Below are 16,996 nucleotides of genomic sequence, written 5' to 3'. Positions count from 1 at the left end.
GCAGTTTTGATTTTAAATCCTGCTCAAATAAATGTTGCTTTTTGTCACACTTTGATCACAAATATAAATAAACGGGGGCTAAATTCAGTTAACAATGTCTTCTAAAAAATTGTGTAATAAAAAAATGTTGCTTTTCAAGCATGCTTTAAGATATGTTAACAATAAATTAATTTTAAAACACTTTTTTTACTGAAATATCTAATTACTTTCTCAGTTAATTATCTAACATAATTGAGAATTTCTCTAATATTGCTAGCATTACTCATGGAGCTGATGACACAGCATTAAAAATATGCTTCATCTTGTAACATTAATTACTAATGATAATATAAACTGAGAATTTAAGTTCTCAAATCCATACCGTTGTATGTTAATGTTTCATTCATCCCTATTATACAAATAACCTTTGTAAGTGCTTGATACAGTCTTAGATAACATAAAATGCCTTGCCGTTTACATTGCATTATCATCATTTAGTGTCCATTTTCCATGCAAGCATAGATTAGCCAGTTTGACTGGTATTGGTAAGCCAGAGAGCTGTATCATGCTCCAGTCTATTTTGGCTTGGTTTCTACAGATGAATGATATGAGTACCTCTTGTGTGTCACTCATGAGAAACAATACCTCATTTCTGTCTATTTGCTGCAAGCCCTCGATCTTTCACCCTCTACTTCATGAAGTTAACCATTTTGTTGAAGCTAGGAATTTCTACGTTTCCATCTAATCTACTTCTTTAACTTATAATTTATAGGTCTATTTTCACAATGAAGCTAGTTAAATAACAGAACCTATATATTTCTGAAAATTATCAGTCTTTACTATCTCACATCCTCAGGGATGGTATCAAGTTACTTCCTTACAAACTAGATATGATAACTTACCTGATGAATTTGTACTTTGGAGACTCCTACTGTGTCTACATTCACTTTTCGCAACTTGTGTTCTTGCTTTCAGTTTTGTACTATATCTCAGTTTATTTCATAATCAGAAATCTTCAAAAGTTCTGAATTTCAATAATGCACAAAGTAAGAGTTAAGAAAAAACCATTGAAGTTAACAACAATGGTGAAGATAAAGCTTGACACAAATGTTGATGATAATGATGATTAAAATGTTGATGACAAGTAGTGAAAGATAATTAACTGTCAGTCTGTCTCACTTGACTTCATATTTATACCAGTATAAACTTCATCTTTGTAGTCAACCAGAAGGACACTATTGTGCACACACAACAGACACACCTTTGTATATGCATTAATAAAGACACATACACACACACATGCATATACAAAATGCTGACACACATACTCAGCAAGGAGAAACAGAAACAAACACATACATGCAGACACATGTGTATATAGAGGGTATATGTATGCTCATACAAAAGTGCACATGCTTTTGCAATCAAACATTTATACACATAGATCTTATTGATAAATTTGTAAATATGCATTTCTTCATGAATTTAAATTGTAGTATATTTAATTTATTCTTTAAAAGTTCTGCCAGAAGACTCATTCATATTTCACTTCATTACAGCCTGTAATTGTTGAACCACAAAATATCAGACAGAATACTCTATGGAATATTCAAAAAGTGAAATACTCACCACAAGGTAAAGCCATTTTTAAATGTATTCTAAATACATATGTATTAATATTTGTCCTATACAATATTATAGATTCATTTCAGCTGATTTTACCTGTCAGTTTGGCACACACACAGTAGGTTAAGCCACCGTGTGTGTGTGTGTGTGCATGTGTATATATACATGCATACACACACACACACATCTTAGGTCATGGTAGGGCGTAAAGGTAAGGCATTTCCAAAGAAGCACTAAACCTGAGTTCTAGGCTATCAACACTGTTGGATTCCAGGCTAATACTGAAATTCTTCCAGTGCAGAAAATCCTAGTTCTGCAATGAGAAAACTGTTGTGTGGTGAAGAGCAAACTATAATCCAAATAATGATAAGACAAAGAAATCCTTTGACACATCTTTAATGAACCATTACAATTGTGTCTGTACCAACTCTGCTTGCAACACAGGTTTATGCAAAACTTCAAAATGAAAGTTTATGTAATGTTTGTGGTTTTAGACATTAGAGAGGCACTTCATCAAGCTTGCACTCAAGGTGTACTCTTACATATATATATATATATATATATATATAATATATGTGTGTGTGTGTGTGTGTGTGTGTGTGTGTGTGTGTGTGTGTGTGTGTAAAGGTAAGATCCAAGGATTTAAGGTGCAGGAAATCAGTAAGCTTTGAGCAGTCAGTAGAAGGTATAAAAAACAACTTTCAGGAACAATAGTGGTTTCTATATTTAAGAGATGAGGAATTATGTACATTATTTACAATTAAGGGATATTTGTCCTCATTTGTTTGTTGCTAACACAATGTTTCAGCTGATATACTTTCCAACCTTCATCAGGTGTCTTGAGGAAATTTCGAACCTGGGTTCTCATTCCTAAGGTATTTTTCGATGTTGTTGTTGTTATTATTATTATTCAGGTCACTGCCTGGAATCAAACTTAGAATCTTGGGGTTAGTAGCCCGCACTCTTAACCCCAAGATTCTGAGTTCGATTCCAAGTAGTGGCCTGAGCAGTAATAATAATAATAACATCGAAAAATACCTTAGGAATGAGAACCCAGATTCAAAATTTTCCCAAGACGCCTGATGAAGGCTAGAAGGTATATCAGCCAAAACCTTGTGTTAACAACAAATAAGATGAGGACAAATATCCGTCTAATGTAAATAATGTACAATAGTAGTTTATTGACATCGAAGGTTGTAAATTTTTCTTGTATCAAAATTCGATAAACTGAAAAGAAATATTTTATAGTTCTTGGTTAGCAAGTGGAGATATTGTTATTTCTTTATTGCCCACAGGGGGCTAAACATAGAGGGGACAGACAAAGGGATTAAGTCAATTACATCGACCCCAGTGTGTAACTGGTACTTAATTTATCGACCCCGAAAGGATGAAAGTCAAAGTCGACCTGGAGATGTGTGTGCAAATGCAAATCCCAAATTTGGGAATGGAGTAGATAAAATCCAGGCTACATATGTTTCATAGCTAGCAGAACCTTAGAAGTAGCAATTACTCAAATAAAGGGTAATCTGCTAGCTACTTGTTGGGCCAAAGATACCTTAATCAAACGAAGTTTACATTGTCAAGGGATCCCATGTTAACTCACAGGAGATGTGATTGAAAATGCATGGGAAGCACAGAGAGAAAGAACAAAAGGGAAAATATATTTGTGAAGAAATAATTTATGTGAATGTGAAAAGGTCTAAATTTGATAAGGAAAAGAATAAGAATGTGAATAAAGAAAACGGGAGGGGAACAAGTAGGAGGCAAAAGTTTGGTATTATTGAAGCTGATTAAGGAATTGTCTTTGTGAATTTAGGTTGGAGTCATCTATTGGGTCCCCTGTAGGACATATGTTGGTTTCTTATCTCAGAAAGTAATATTTCTACGCATATGAAACAAAGAGGTTCTTTTAAGAGAGGCAAATATGTTTAATTAAAATATTGGATAAAAACATAAAAAAAAAACGGTTTCTTTTCTAATAAGTGTCTACACAATTGTTTTTTGTTGTTGCTACTGATGTTGTTATTATAAACTTATTGGTGTTGGTCTAATTCCTCATGTTTTTGTCTATCCAAATCCAATGAAATGATGCAGTAAATCTATCTTAAGTTTATTATTCCAGCTGCTTCAATCAGCATGCATATACAGAAGTGTGTGCATGTGTGCGCACGTATGTGTTGGTGTGTGTGTGTATACATACAGTATGCACACACACTCACACACATGTGTGCATGTGCACACATATCTAAGAGGAACACAGGTGGGGTTAAAAATCTACTGCAGCTGTTTTAGTAGCACTTTATTGATGACTTCTCAGATTACATCATAGCAAAAATCCACTATCTTCAAGTTAATTTAATAAAAACAGGCAAAGTAAAACCATTAAATGACCTATTTATCAACTAGCATGATAAGAAAAGTGTTATTTTAATATAGAACAATCAAAATTACAGAGAAAGTGAATAAGCTAATGGATTTGCTGAGAGCAGTGAGGTCAAAGCAGTCCTATTTTTCAAGTTGTTACCTTAATTTGCTTATAGTCCTAACATCACAACAAGCAGGAATAGTCATTTAAAACATATCCAGGAAGATCGTTTAGATAAGAAATCATACTTTGGGGTAGGAAAATATAAACTATTGCCATGTTTGATGCAAGAATACACACTAACTTATCTGCATATACATTAGTTAATACCATTACATAAATATACACTATACATACAATCACATATCCTCAATCAAGTTTGTATATATACATATATGATCACATCAGGGATCATGTGGTTTTAAATGCATTAAGTCCATAAGAGATGTCTTCCGAGGATAAATACTAAAGTAACTGACAGCTTGTATACATTAAATATGATACATAGATTACTATTTTAATTAAATACAGCTTCAGTGACATCTACTGTATATATCTGATATATAATATATATATTTATATATGGCTTTGTAAATCTAATACTTTTTCACCTCCTCCAACAAATTATTTGTCAAGTTTATCCTTCTACTTTAACTGTAGTTATGTCTCTATGAGTGTGTATAAAATGTTATGTATTTTACATCCATTGAGTATGTAATGTTTATTCTTTTTACCATTTACTGCCTTTGCTTGTCAGTTTCAATGTTCCTTTCACAATTTAACTTATGTCCATCAGGAATCACAGATGTGATGCTCCAAATATCCAGTAAGGTAGGATACAGGCTGGTCAGCCATGTAGTTAATCAGGTCATTCAGGAAAGTGTAATACCCAGGGACTGGTGTAGCAGCGTAAATGTTAGCTGCTACAAGGGTAAAGGCGATGTGTTGGAGAGAAGCAGCTACAGAGGCATCAAACTCCTAGACAGGGTGATGAAAATTATGGAGAGAGTCATAGCCCAATTAATTAGCAGCAGAATTAGGCTAGATGAAATGCAATTCAGCTTTGTCTGGGGAAGAAGCTTGACTGATGCTATTTTCATAGTCAGGCCACTGCAAAAGAAGTACTTAGCTAAGAATAAACCATTATACTTGGCATTCATTGATCTAGAGAAAACCTTTGATAGAGTGCCCCACTGTGTGATATGGCGAGCTCTGAAGAGGCTAGGGATAGATGAGTGGCTGGTGAAAGCTGTATAGGCCATGTATGAAGACACTGTTAGTAAGGTGAGAGTTAACCACAAGTACAGCAAAGAATTTGGTATACAGGTAGGGGTTCATAAAAGCTCAGTCTTTAGTTCCCTCTTTTCCATCATTGTCCTCCATATATTAAGAGAAATTCAAGATTGGCAGTCCCTGGGAACTACTATATGCTGATGATCTGGACTTCATAGTGGATTCCATATCAGAGCTAGATGAAAAATTCCAGGTGTGGAGGCAAAACTTGAAATTTAAGGGCCTTAAGAGTAACTTGGCAAAGCTTAATCCTAATAAGCAAGAAAACTAATAGAACCCTAACCCACTCAGGTAGGTGGCTCTGTTCCATTTGAAGGAAAGATGTAGGCAGAAACTCTATACAGTGTATCCAGTGCTATGGACATGAAAGAGGTACAGTGAGTTAACTGGAAGGTTATGAGAGAAGATAGTTTTCATATGCGCAGGTTACACAGGATCCATAAAAACCTTAGAGACTTGGGAAATTGATTCTTTCAAATGCCCTGGTGGCTCATTAGAGGTAGTAGATAATTTCTGCAATCAAATTAGTAGTGGGAGAGGATTATGGAAATTGTGATAGCTAGAATAAGAAAAAGATGGAGGAAATTCAGAGAGCTGTTACCTCTATTGGCCACGAACGTTTTCTCTCTCTAAGTGAAAGAAACATTGTATGATGCATGTATACAGACAACAATGGTGGTGAGATGAGGTCCCTGAATGCAGAGGATATGTAAAGTTTAGATAGGAATGTGGCTAGAATGTCTCACTGGATGTGTAATGTAAGTGTACCTCTTTAACGAAGTGCCAATGTTATGAGAGAGAAGTCAGGCCCTAGAGGAATTGGTTGCTGTGTGCAAGGAAGAAGACTGCACTGGTCCATGGGATGTGTATGGATGCTGAAAGCTCCATAAAGAAGTGTTGATCCATCAAAGTGGATGGAACATGTGGAAGTGGGAAACTCAGAAAAACATGGGATCAAGTACTGAAGAACGAGCTTAAGTAAGGCGGGGAGGGGGGTATAACTTTATAGTGTGGAGGTGCAAAAACCATTGTTGTAAGAAGATACAACACTGACCACTGTTTTAGTAAGTAAAGCTTTGCCAGTATGTTGCATTTTGATGCAGTTTGGAATTTTAATGTTTGCAACAGCTGCATGATATAAAATCTATAGCATTAGCTGTTATTCTGAGATAATATTTTTAAGAACACAGCTGAAACATTTCTTAAAAATCCTTCATGTCAAGGATCATTACTGGTGATGAGAGTTGGGTCTGTTGGTTATACCCTGAGACGAAGTAGCAGTCATCACAATGAAGAGCCCTTCATCTCCACAACCGAAGAAGCCACAGCTCAGTCAAGAGCAATATTCATCAATTTCTTTGACATTTGCAGTTTTGTGCATCAAGAATTCATTCCCTGGGACCACACTATCAATTGAGAGTTCTACTGTGATGTTTTGAAATATTTGAGGGAGGACATTCAGTGAAACTGACTCGATCTGTGGAGAGCAAAGAACTGGATTCTTCATAGCAATGAACCTTGTCACTGAGCTCTCGTTACTTGTGTGTTTCTTGCCAAAAACAACATGGTATCACTTCTGCACCCAACCTATTCACCAGATTTAGCACCTGCAGACTTCTATCTCTTTCCTTAGATGAAAATGTAGCTCAATGGTCACTGTTTTATCACTGTTGTTGAGATCAAGAGTGGATTGCAGAAGGTCCTCAACTTGCTTATGGAAATGACTTCCAGGCCAGATTCCAAAGTGGCAGGAATTAAGGGACTGGTGTATGGCTGCACATGGTAACTATTTTGAAGGAGATGATGTTTAAACTTTGATAAATAAGTTATTTTTTTATTAAACATAACTGGTCCAGGAACTTTTTGATACCACCTCATATATAGTGTAATAAAAGTTTAATAGATTGTGTTATAATACCGTTTACATTATATACAAAAACATTAAAACTAATCGGAATACACAACTAATCTTTTTATTTGAAATTTTTTTTCTTGTTTTCAACCTTCAGGCTAATATGGTTAATGATAAAGTATGAATACTTACTATTTAAGTGTCTGTTATAATATTTCTTTGAAGTATTATTTATGGCCAGATGTGTCAATTTTTTCTTATTTTTTTTCTTAAGTCCATGATTCAGTTTTTTCATTTTCCATCAATATTTAAGCAATATCCCACCATATTTCATACTTCACAATACTTCAATATTTTTTTACACATTCCACAATATTTCTATCGTCAACTATATATTTTACTTATTCCATTATTCTACCTCTAATTTCACAATATTCCATGTTTTGCTATATATGTCACAATATTTTGCTTTGTATTTCAACAGTGTCAGCGTGTAACATTCCACCTGAAGTTGCCCTGCAAAAATTAACAGGTGAAATCTATGAAAAAACCACAGCACCAACATCCAAATCTGTTAGTACTTTTTCAAATCTTATTCCCAGTTTTATAGATAACATGGGAAAACACTGAGTAAGATTTAGCTGCTACATCAGCACATTAAATGACTTCACAGAATCTCTTTAACTATTTATGACTATCTTGTTCTAAAAAATATATTTGTAAAAGTACAAAATCTTCTGTAGAAATGATGATATGCAAGAAGGTTAATAATTAAATGAAAAGGAGCCCGATCAGGATTTTTATAAACCTTTAACATTCATTTTACCGTATCAGTTATAATGACATTTACTGGAGATAAACATTTGACATAGAATATTGATCAAAGTAATTTGCAGTGTTTAGTATATTCCTATAGAAAATTTCTATAGTATGTTCATTGATATAATACAATCCTCATTTTAGCAATCTTCTTGAAAAGAGCCAAATTTTATATTTAGCTATTTAAAGGAAAACAATTTTTCTATGTAACTATGGACAGTTGTCTGCTTGTTGTTAAATTCTAAACTTGAACTTATATCCATTTCTAACTACATTGACTCCGCCAGGAATGATATCCTTGTCACTGTCCATGCTACTCTGTATTTCAAACATTTCAGTCGTTTACTGTTACTTGTAAAAGATTTGAGTAGATAAAACACAAGCAGTTTAAATCTTGCAAATTGTTGCCTTTTGGTTTTTACCATCAATTTTTGTTTGAAATATTTGCAAAAACAGGATTCAGAAAACAAAATATGCTTTCATTTTCAGAACAAATGCAATTTCTGCCTCTGTAGCCATGAATAATTTGGTTCTTTGATAAATATATTTTTGTATAATTTTAGATAATTTTCATTCATTTTCCTACTTAGTTCAGATTACTCTAAGACAACAACCATCTTAGAAAACATTATTTTTTTAAGAACAATAGTGTGTTACTTGTTTTTGTATTCAGCTGTATATTTTAATTATGAGCCAGCCCCAAAATATTCAATTGATGGTAATCAGGAAATCCATGCCTTTCTCATCAGGATTTTCCATGGAAATCTTTTGAAGCAAAAGTTCAGCTGCCATACTATACACCTACTGGAAAATGTCCACGAAAAATTGAAATTGAAAGGTAACATGCCACACCTGCTATTATATATTTTATACCTTGTGCTATTTGATGATTAAATATTTTAGATTATAATTATTACAAAATGTACCTGACATGTATTGAAGTTTGTCATCCTCATCATCATCGTTTAATGCCTGCTCTCCCTGCTGGCATGTTTTGAACAGTTTAACAGAGGACTGGCAAGCAAGGAAGCTGTACCAGGCTCCAATCTGATCTAGCAAGGTTTCTACATCTGAATGCCCTTCCTAACGCCAACCACTCTGAGAGTGTAGTGGGTGCTTTTTACGTACCACTGGCACAAGGCTTAGTCAGGTGGTGCTGGCATCAACCATGCTTGAATGGTGTTTTTTACGTGCCACCAGCACAGGAGCCAGTCAGTCAGCACTGGCAATGAGAACACTTGAATGGTACTTTTTACATACAACCTGCAAGGGAGCCAGTCAGGCAGCACTGGCATCGGCCGTTCAAGAATTTGGACCTGGAGATCTCCATTTCCGGCGACTTGGAGGGCCACCTCCCAGTGGTGTCAGGCGTCAACAAAGAGCCCTCGACTACAACAAGATGACCAAAGTTTTTTTTTTTTTCCAAGGTCTGGAGTCTCCCACCCCTAAGCCCTAGACCATCACCTAATCACCCTGACATCTTTTGTTGTCTCTGTTTTGTTTACAGAAGACGACGTCTCTACGCAAGTCTTAACCTCACTGATTTACTCACTGCTGAAGGAATTTCATGTGATGAATTGATCCCTATAAATATTTTTGATTCTGAATCTAAAAATATAGATATAATTGAAGAACGAACAACTCCTTTCAAAACATATCTTCCACTTGAGATCTTTGATAATGAAGAATATGACTGCCGCACACCCTATGAATGGGTACGTATGGGAGAAGAAAACAATATTTTGAAACCAGTTCCAGGACTTGCTTTTTTAAAGAATCATCCAAAGGAGGATCAAGGTATTTCTTTAACTTGTATTATCTTCATCTCTCCAAAATTTTTCGTTTATTTTTACTTTATACTTATCTCCTATATTACTGTAATACTTCAGAGCTCTACTACTACTACCACCACCACCACTGTCCCCAACATACATATACATACATACACACACACATACACAAAAGGAACATACTACAAGATCCTTTTGAATGAACGGCACATGGAATTAATACCTGCATTTGAAATAACAACACATGAGTTCTTATCAGACTTTACACATCATGGGCAAGAAGACTCTTTATGTATTCTACACAACACATTTCTTGGATAACGGAACAGAAACTTCAACATTCTACATGTATTTTTATTTTCATATTTTCCTTTTACATTTTCTGCATTATATCTAATTTCTTGTATATCACTCTCTCTCTGGAATAACTTCTAAAAAAGTGAACTCCACTAATTCTTTCCTTTGATGCACTTTTAACTTGTTTCTAATGATAGAATATCATTTATTTCCTTGAAACTGTTGTAAGACTACCTTTCTATCTATAAATTTCCTAGGATATATATATATATAAGTATTTATTGAAATAGAAAAAGAGTGACTTGTTATATTGATCTTCTTTTGGCAGAATATACCTATGGCTTTTATGTTTTAAGTCCTGCTTGCATGAAACTTCTTTTTGTCATTTGGAATTACTAAAATCAACAACAGTGAAATACAAGAGCTGACCTCATCAAATGTTCGTCTGCTTCACACAAAATTCTGGATCTGTGCCAAACTTAGAAGGCTTTGTCATAGCCACATCTAAACATGCCGGGTTATAGACATTATTTTGTAACCATAATTTTTTGTTATCAGGTGTTCCTGTAAGTTCTCACACTTGGAAGAAAGTTGGAGTGCTAGGCTACAAAGCTGAAACCAAAGAATATTTTGTTCAAGAAGTTAATTCTGAAGGTCGTTTAATTGATGATGATGGCAATCTTGTTGTAGGGATAACAGATCCTGAAAATGGTAAATACTTTTTCTCTCTTATTTTTTTACTTGTTTCAATCATGGAACTGAGGCCATGCTGGGGCACAACTTTAAAAGGTTTAGTTGAACAAATCAACTACAGTCCTAATTTTGTGTGGTACTTATTCTAATATTCTCTTTTACTGAACTTCTTAGTTACAAGAATGTGAATAAACCAATCCAAGTTGTCAAACAGTAGGATGTGGGAACAAGTACAAAGCATTCATGCATGTGCATGTACACATGCATGCACATGCATTAATGCCATCTCATCACCTTTGCCTTGTACTCTTCTACAGTTGATGTAAGTGGCAACTTCAACTTTGCCTCTCGGCAGTATAGGGCAACATCAGACTGATTTAGTGAATTCTTTCTCTTGTTTGGTGTCTATTAAAGTCTCATTGTGCCATCTCCCAGATTCTTCCTGGACTGTTTTGATAATGTAGGGTTCCTTTTGCCACCCACTTCGAAGCTGATTTCTTGACTCACTTTCCCTTTCCTCAGGGAGAATTCCAGACTTCTTCAGTCTGAAGGTTATTATGCCATCCATTTGTCTGAGCAAATTACAAGCCTCTGACAGCTTTGTAGCCTGTAGCAGTGACATTTGACATTTGCCAAGTTCTGCAGGTTTTGCTTTGCTTCCTACATCTCTGAGAAGCACCTACATCACCAGAATAAAGAATATTGTGCATCTCTTTGTGATTTCCACCTCCATTCTAGCTTGGTTGTGTATTCTCTGGTGCTAAATACATCTTCAATCTGGTGAAAAACACATAAAATATTTTGGATATTCTCTTCAAAATATGGTACGTCTGGGAAAACATTTGTATCATCTGGTGGAGTACGAAATCATAAGTTTTTGCCAAACCCAGCCACATCCCATCCAAGTGAATCTTGCTCTCCTTTGCTTGCTAGATGGCTTCCCAGATCATACCTCCATGTTCCAGGCAACCAGCTACACTAGAGACAGCATCCTTCGTAATTGATGCACCAATGTAGCTGTTGCTGAGTAGATAGATAATCTTGATGCTATCATTATGAAGAATATTCTCTTTCTCTTTTCTCTTTTACTTGTTTCAGTCATTTGACTGCGGCCATGCTGGAGCACCACCTTTAGTCGAGCAAATCGACCCCGGGACTTATTCTTTGTAAGCCCAGTACTTATTCTATCGGTCTCTTTTGCCAAACCGCTAAGTGACGGGGACGTAAACACACCAGCATCGGTTGTCAAGCAATGCTAGGAGGACAAACACAGACACACAAACATATACACACACACTTATATATATATATACATATATACGACAGGCTTCTTTCAGTTTCCGTCTACCAAATCCACTCACAAGGCATTGGTCAGCCCAGGGCTATAGCAGAAGACACTTGCCCAAGATGCCACGCAGTGGGACTGAACCCGGAACCATGTGGTTGGTTAGCAAGCTACTTACCATACAGCCACTCCTGCGCCTATATCTTTCCTTCTTCATTCAAAAGTGAAATTAAGTAGAACTAGATCACATTCTCTGAGTACTGTTCTTTGGGAATGTACCTACTAGCTGCTTTCAGCCCCTGGCAACTGACATGAAAGCTCTATAGTAAATTTATTTAACATGTAACCCTCTGAAGACCTTTGAGCCAGAAAAGTTTATTCTGTTCAAAACAAAGGCAGACTTTTTCCTAGCTTTCTTAACCACTTGCTGACTTAAAATGTTGGAGATGTGATGTTACTTTCTTCTCTAGTATGGTTGGGCTACCACCACGTTTGCAATGTGCTCAGGGGAATGTGCCGCTTGGACTCTGAATATGTCTTATTCATCAAGTCACTCTCTCAGAGTGACCTTCTCTGTTCAGAATGCATCTGATTTTAACTGAAGAGGCTCCTGGTATACTTGTAAGGCTCCCGGAAGAACATTTCTTGCTGTCTCTTTAATTGCAGTCATCTCTTCTTGTATTCTACCTTTCTTTGAGGTATTTCCAGATCTTCCGTAATCCTGCTTTATCTTCAGAATTTGTGGTGCATAACTGTCTTTCCAAATTTCCTTTCTTGTTCCATAATTTCTCCATTTGTTTTTACCTCTTGTTTTTCTTAGAGGGTGATCTTGTGTTTTTTTCAGCCAGTCTTATGTACAATGCTTGACAAATTCAATCATTAAGCTTACTTCAACTCTCGCATTGCTTAATGGCTGGAATTTTGGTTTGGCTGTCATCAGAAGTATCGTTTTCTTGCTTATTAAATCCTTTTACTTTAAGGCCCTTTACACACACACACTTACATATACACACAAATTTGCTATTTCTAGCCATTGTCATTATGCTTTTCCAGTTATATTAGCAGAAAACCAGTCATGGACACCAAGGATTTATTTAATGTTTTGTGCTGAAGACCCTCGAGTGTTTGCCAAACGTATTGCTGAAGCTGTCAAACAGCGGAAAACGACAGAAGCTTTGTTACGTTATCATCTTTATGTTGATTGCATGCCAATGGATGGAGTGGGTGAACTTGATCAGGCATCTCTCAAGAGAATGACAGAATGGGCAAAAAACACAAGTGGAATTTACAAAGACAAAAAGTAAAAATTATTTTATCTTAAAATTCTCTTCTATTTTTACTATGTTTAGTGAATATAAAACAAAAGAAAATGTTTTGGAATAATCTATATTAGTAAAAACGGATGGATCTCATAAGCTGACAACTTTGCTCTAAATTTCTCATAATTATTTTTTGGGGCATTTTATAGGTTATACTATTTTGTTTCCAAATCTTTGGGGAAATGCATAATGAGAAAGTTACCTTACTATACTTTAGAGAGAAGAATTGTGACAGTCAGCATTTAAGATGGGTAGGAGTGGTCAAATGGGGATTTGATGTGTGTGTGTGTGAGTGTGTGCTGTAGGGAGATGGTGAGAGAGTAGTCAGATGTTTTTCCAAAAGTGCCAAATCAGTGAATATTTTTTTAATAACCTCTTGTTATTATTCTCCCAAAATAGGTTTGGAGTAGTCTCCATACTTGCAAAGATGGAATTTCCTCTCCACTGCATGACCCCATTCAATTTACAATTTTGGAGATTTTTTATTTCTTTTGTTGACAGAAATCAATCATCAAAGCTAAAATGAAATGTTCTCTTTATTGAGCATAACTTTAATTAATTAATCTCTTGTTTAGTATCAGATCTGACTGTTCAAATTTAGAATTCAGTAAAATTACACCAAACTACATGGCTTCTGTTGGGATAGAGACAGAACCAGTAAACATATTTTACTCTAATAATGGCAATTTTACAAGAGCTTTAGTTATGAATGATACACTCCTGCTAGGTGGCAGTTGTCTGCATTTCTCTCTGTGTTGTAGGATATCTTTGAATTATTTTTACTTAATTAGGGCTATGGATTGACAAAACAGTTTGAGTTTTGGATAAATGGTCTTGTTATATTTCATCCAAATATTTATATTCTGAGTTTAACTCCTGCCAAGATCAACTTTGCCTTTTATTCCTTTGGGATCGATAAAATAAAGTACCAGTCAAGTACTGGTCCTTTATTTTAGGCTAGCAGTTTCGGTGGACAAGAGAGAATGCTCTAATTATAGAGGAATTGCCTTATTGAGCTTTCCAAGCAAAGTAATGCCAGGAGTCTGGGAAAGAACTGCAGGGAAATTGTTAAGTCCAAGCTAGCTGAAGAACAGCGTTAGCTTTCTTCCTGAACTCTGTACAAATGATCAGATATTCAATCTATGGCATGTTTTGAGAAATCTTGCTAATATTGCCTAGGGACAATATTACCAAGTCTACTTACTTTGTAGACTTTGAGAAGGCATATGACCACAAGCCACAAGACATGCAGTGGAGGGTTTCACAGGAGTTTAAGAATAATGAGCAACTTGTGGTTGCCATGAAGACCCTATACAATGCCCAGATATTTGTGTTTCGATAAATGGTGCTAAGTTGAAACCTTTCAACATGGGTGTTGGATTTGGGCAGGGTCATATATTGTCACTGGACCTTTTCATAATTTTTATGAACTGGATTGACCGGTGCAGCTGTTGCAGAAGTCATATCACAGTTAGTGAGTGTAGAATCAGTCAGGTGCTGTTTGCAAATGAGATTGGTTCTACTTGGCTCCTCTGAAGGGAAGCCAGCATGCATTGAATTGACCCTCTGCTGAGGATGCAAGGTGGGAATGAGAATTAGTGTTGCCACTGCATGCTAGTGGAGAAGTTTGAGTATCTTGGGAACATATTCGTGATTGATGGGATGCAGGAGACTGAATTGGATACTAGAATCTCAGGTGCTAGTACAGTAATGCACCAGCTTCACCATTTGATTCTCAGAAGAAGAGAGGTTGGCAAAGAGGCAAACTTGCCGCCTTCAGCTTGGTTCCTGTACCTATCCTCGCCTTTCGTCATAAATGTTGGGCAATGACAAAGAGTACAATTGTGAATACATGCAACTGGAATAAGGTTTCTCTAAAGTAACATTACTTGACAGAGAGTATTGTTTAGATATCAAGATGTCTCTGCAGGTCAGCTCCTACTTCACCACATTGAGAAGCCACAACTTGGTTACTATGGACATGTGATTAGAATTTCATAGGAAAGAATTGGAAGACAAACTCTGAAACCTTGGGAGAGACTAAGAATGAGATGGTTAGATAATATCCATTGTCTCACTTGGTCATATTTGGGAATCCAGCAGGAAAGTGTAATAATGATAGCCTCTGACAGGACCCTATGGAGAAAGTGCCTTAGGTTTCTACACACACTGCCATGACACACCCAAGAAAAGTGGGCAGAGAAAATGGGTGGATGGAATTTTGGTACATGTTTGTATAAATGACTAACAATTTTCCACCAAAATTGATAGCTTTGTGCCTCAATAAGAAGCCAAAGCTGATGTGCTGGCAGAATCATGAAAAGTGCTGGAAAAACTTCCCTGCCGTATTTGCTTTAACACTTTATATTGTGGGACCAAATCCCATCAAATTTAACTTTGACTTTCATTCTCGCCCATCCTGTTAGTTTGTCCAAACACTCTAACATTCCATCTGCTGCTTCTCTACTTTCTGATAATACAGTTACGTCATCCATAATAGCCCTTAATGGTGTCTTTGTAACAGATTTCTCACAGTTTGTTGATCTTAGTAACATCTCCATGACTAGCGCAAATAAGATGACTGATATTGTGCATCCGGCTGCAATACCTACTTCAAGCCGTTGCCACTCCACTGAACTTTCCTATTGTAAATCTCATCTTCTTCAAGTTGTCATAGTAACACAGGAGCATTTGTTGAACATCTTCTGGAATCCAAATGAAGTCCATAGCTGCTTGAATTAGTGCATGTGGAATCAAGTAAATGTAAATAAATTGGTGAGCCTCTGTGCCAGTAGAAATGATTTGAAAGGAATATGGGAAGCTGGGATGAACTGTGAACATAAAATTCAGCTATCTCAAGAAGGACACAAAGCAAGAAAGGTATCCTAATGTAAGATGAGAGTTAGCTGTTGGAGTTTGGAGAGCAGCCCATGGTGCTTTAATAAGAAGAAAGTATGATACTGTTGAATGACTCCTTAAGGAGTAATAAACGACATCAGAAATATATTGTTATTGTTATTATCTGTTGGACTATCTACTAGCATTTAGCTTTTTATTCATTTTCACACAACTTTTACGTTTCTATGTTAATTTTTCTCTTTTCAACAGTCTTGAAGATCATGTCCAACTCTTGGAGAAAGAAGTGAATATAGATTTTTGTAGAACAATGAACAAGATAATATTTGACAAAACTGTAAGGGATGATCCAATAACTTTTACATTTGTAACACAGCCTGAACCAATTGTTGAAAAGCTTTCAACAAAAGGTGATCATTGTTTTTTCTCAAAGAAAATATGTAACTGTAAAACAATATAATTAACAGAATTAAGCCTAAATATTCAACCAGTTTCTAGTGTTTCACGCATAACCAACAAAATAATTTTAAAAACAATCACATCATTGAAATCTTGAAGCTATGAGATAATGCATGGTTAATTCAAAACAGATGAGAATAAATAATTATTACATTTGACAAAATAATTTGCATGCTAAAGGGTTATGTAAAATATTATCAGTAAAATGTTTGAGAGAATAGATAATTAATTTTTCACAGTTAGTCAGCAATTGTGCTAATTTTTTAAATACTAATTTAACAATACTAAGTGGTTGAAGTAACTGATCTTTCATGTCTTTAGAGATTAAAAGCAATTCTTTGATTCACTTTTTATTCTGATAAC

At 35.6% G+C, this 16,996-nt stretch overlaps 1 protein-coding gene across 2 annotated transcripts in view; it reads left to right on the top strand.

Moving 5' to 3' along the window:
• Window positions 1-16,996, top strand: part of LOC115222160 (dynein heavy chain 1, axonemal-like) — a 298,343-nt gene that overhangs the window by 11,216 nt on the left and 270,131 nt on the right. For both annotated transcript variants that reach the window (XM_036511126.1, XM_029792301.2), the window contains exons 3-9: window positions 1,539-1,614; window positions 7,600-7,688; window positions 8,684-8,772; window positions 9,442-9,731; window positions 10,580-10,732; window positions 13,053-13,299; window positions 16,427-16,584. In XM_036511126.1, coding sequence (XP_036367019.1) covers window positions 1,539-1,614; window positions 7,600-7,688; window positions 8,684-8,772; window positions 9,442-9,731; window positions 10,580-10,732; window positions 13,053-13,299; window positions 16,427-16,584 — 1,102 coding nt within the window. The remainder of the gene's footprint in view (window positions 1-1,538; window positions 1,615-7,599; window positions 7,689-8,683; window positions 8,773-9,441; window positions 9,732-10,579; window positions 10,733-13,052; window positions 13,300-16,426; window positions 16,585-16,996) is intronic.

This window comes from Octopus sinensis, linkage group LG19 (assembly GCF_006345805.1).
Source record: "Octopus sinensis linkage group LG19, ASM634580v1, whole genome shotgun sequence".
Taxonomy (NCBI): Eukaryota; Metazoa; Mollusca; class Cephalopoda; order Octopoda; family Octopodidae; genus Octopus; species Octopus sinensis.
The sequence above is the reverse complement of the archived record's forward strand: the minus strand, read 5'-3'. Positions and strand labels throughout refer to the sequence as shown.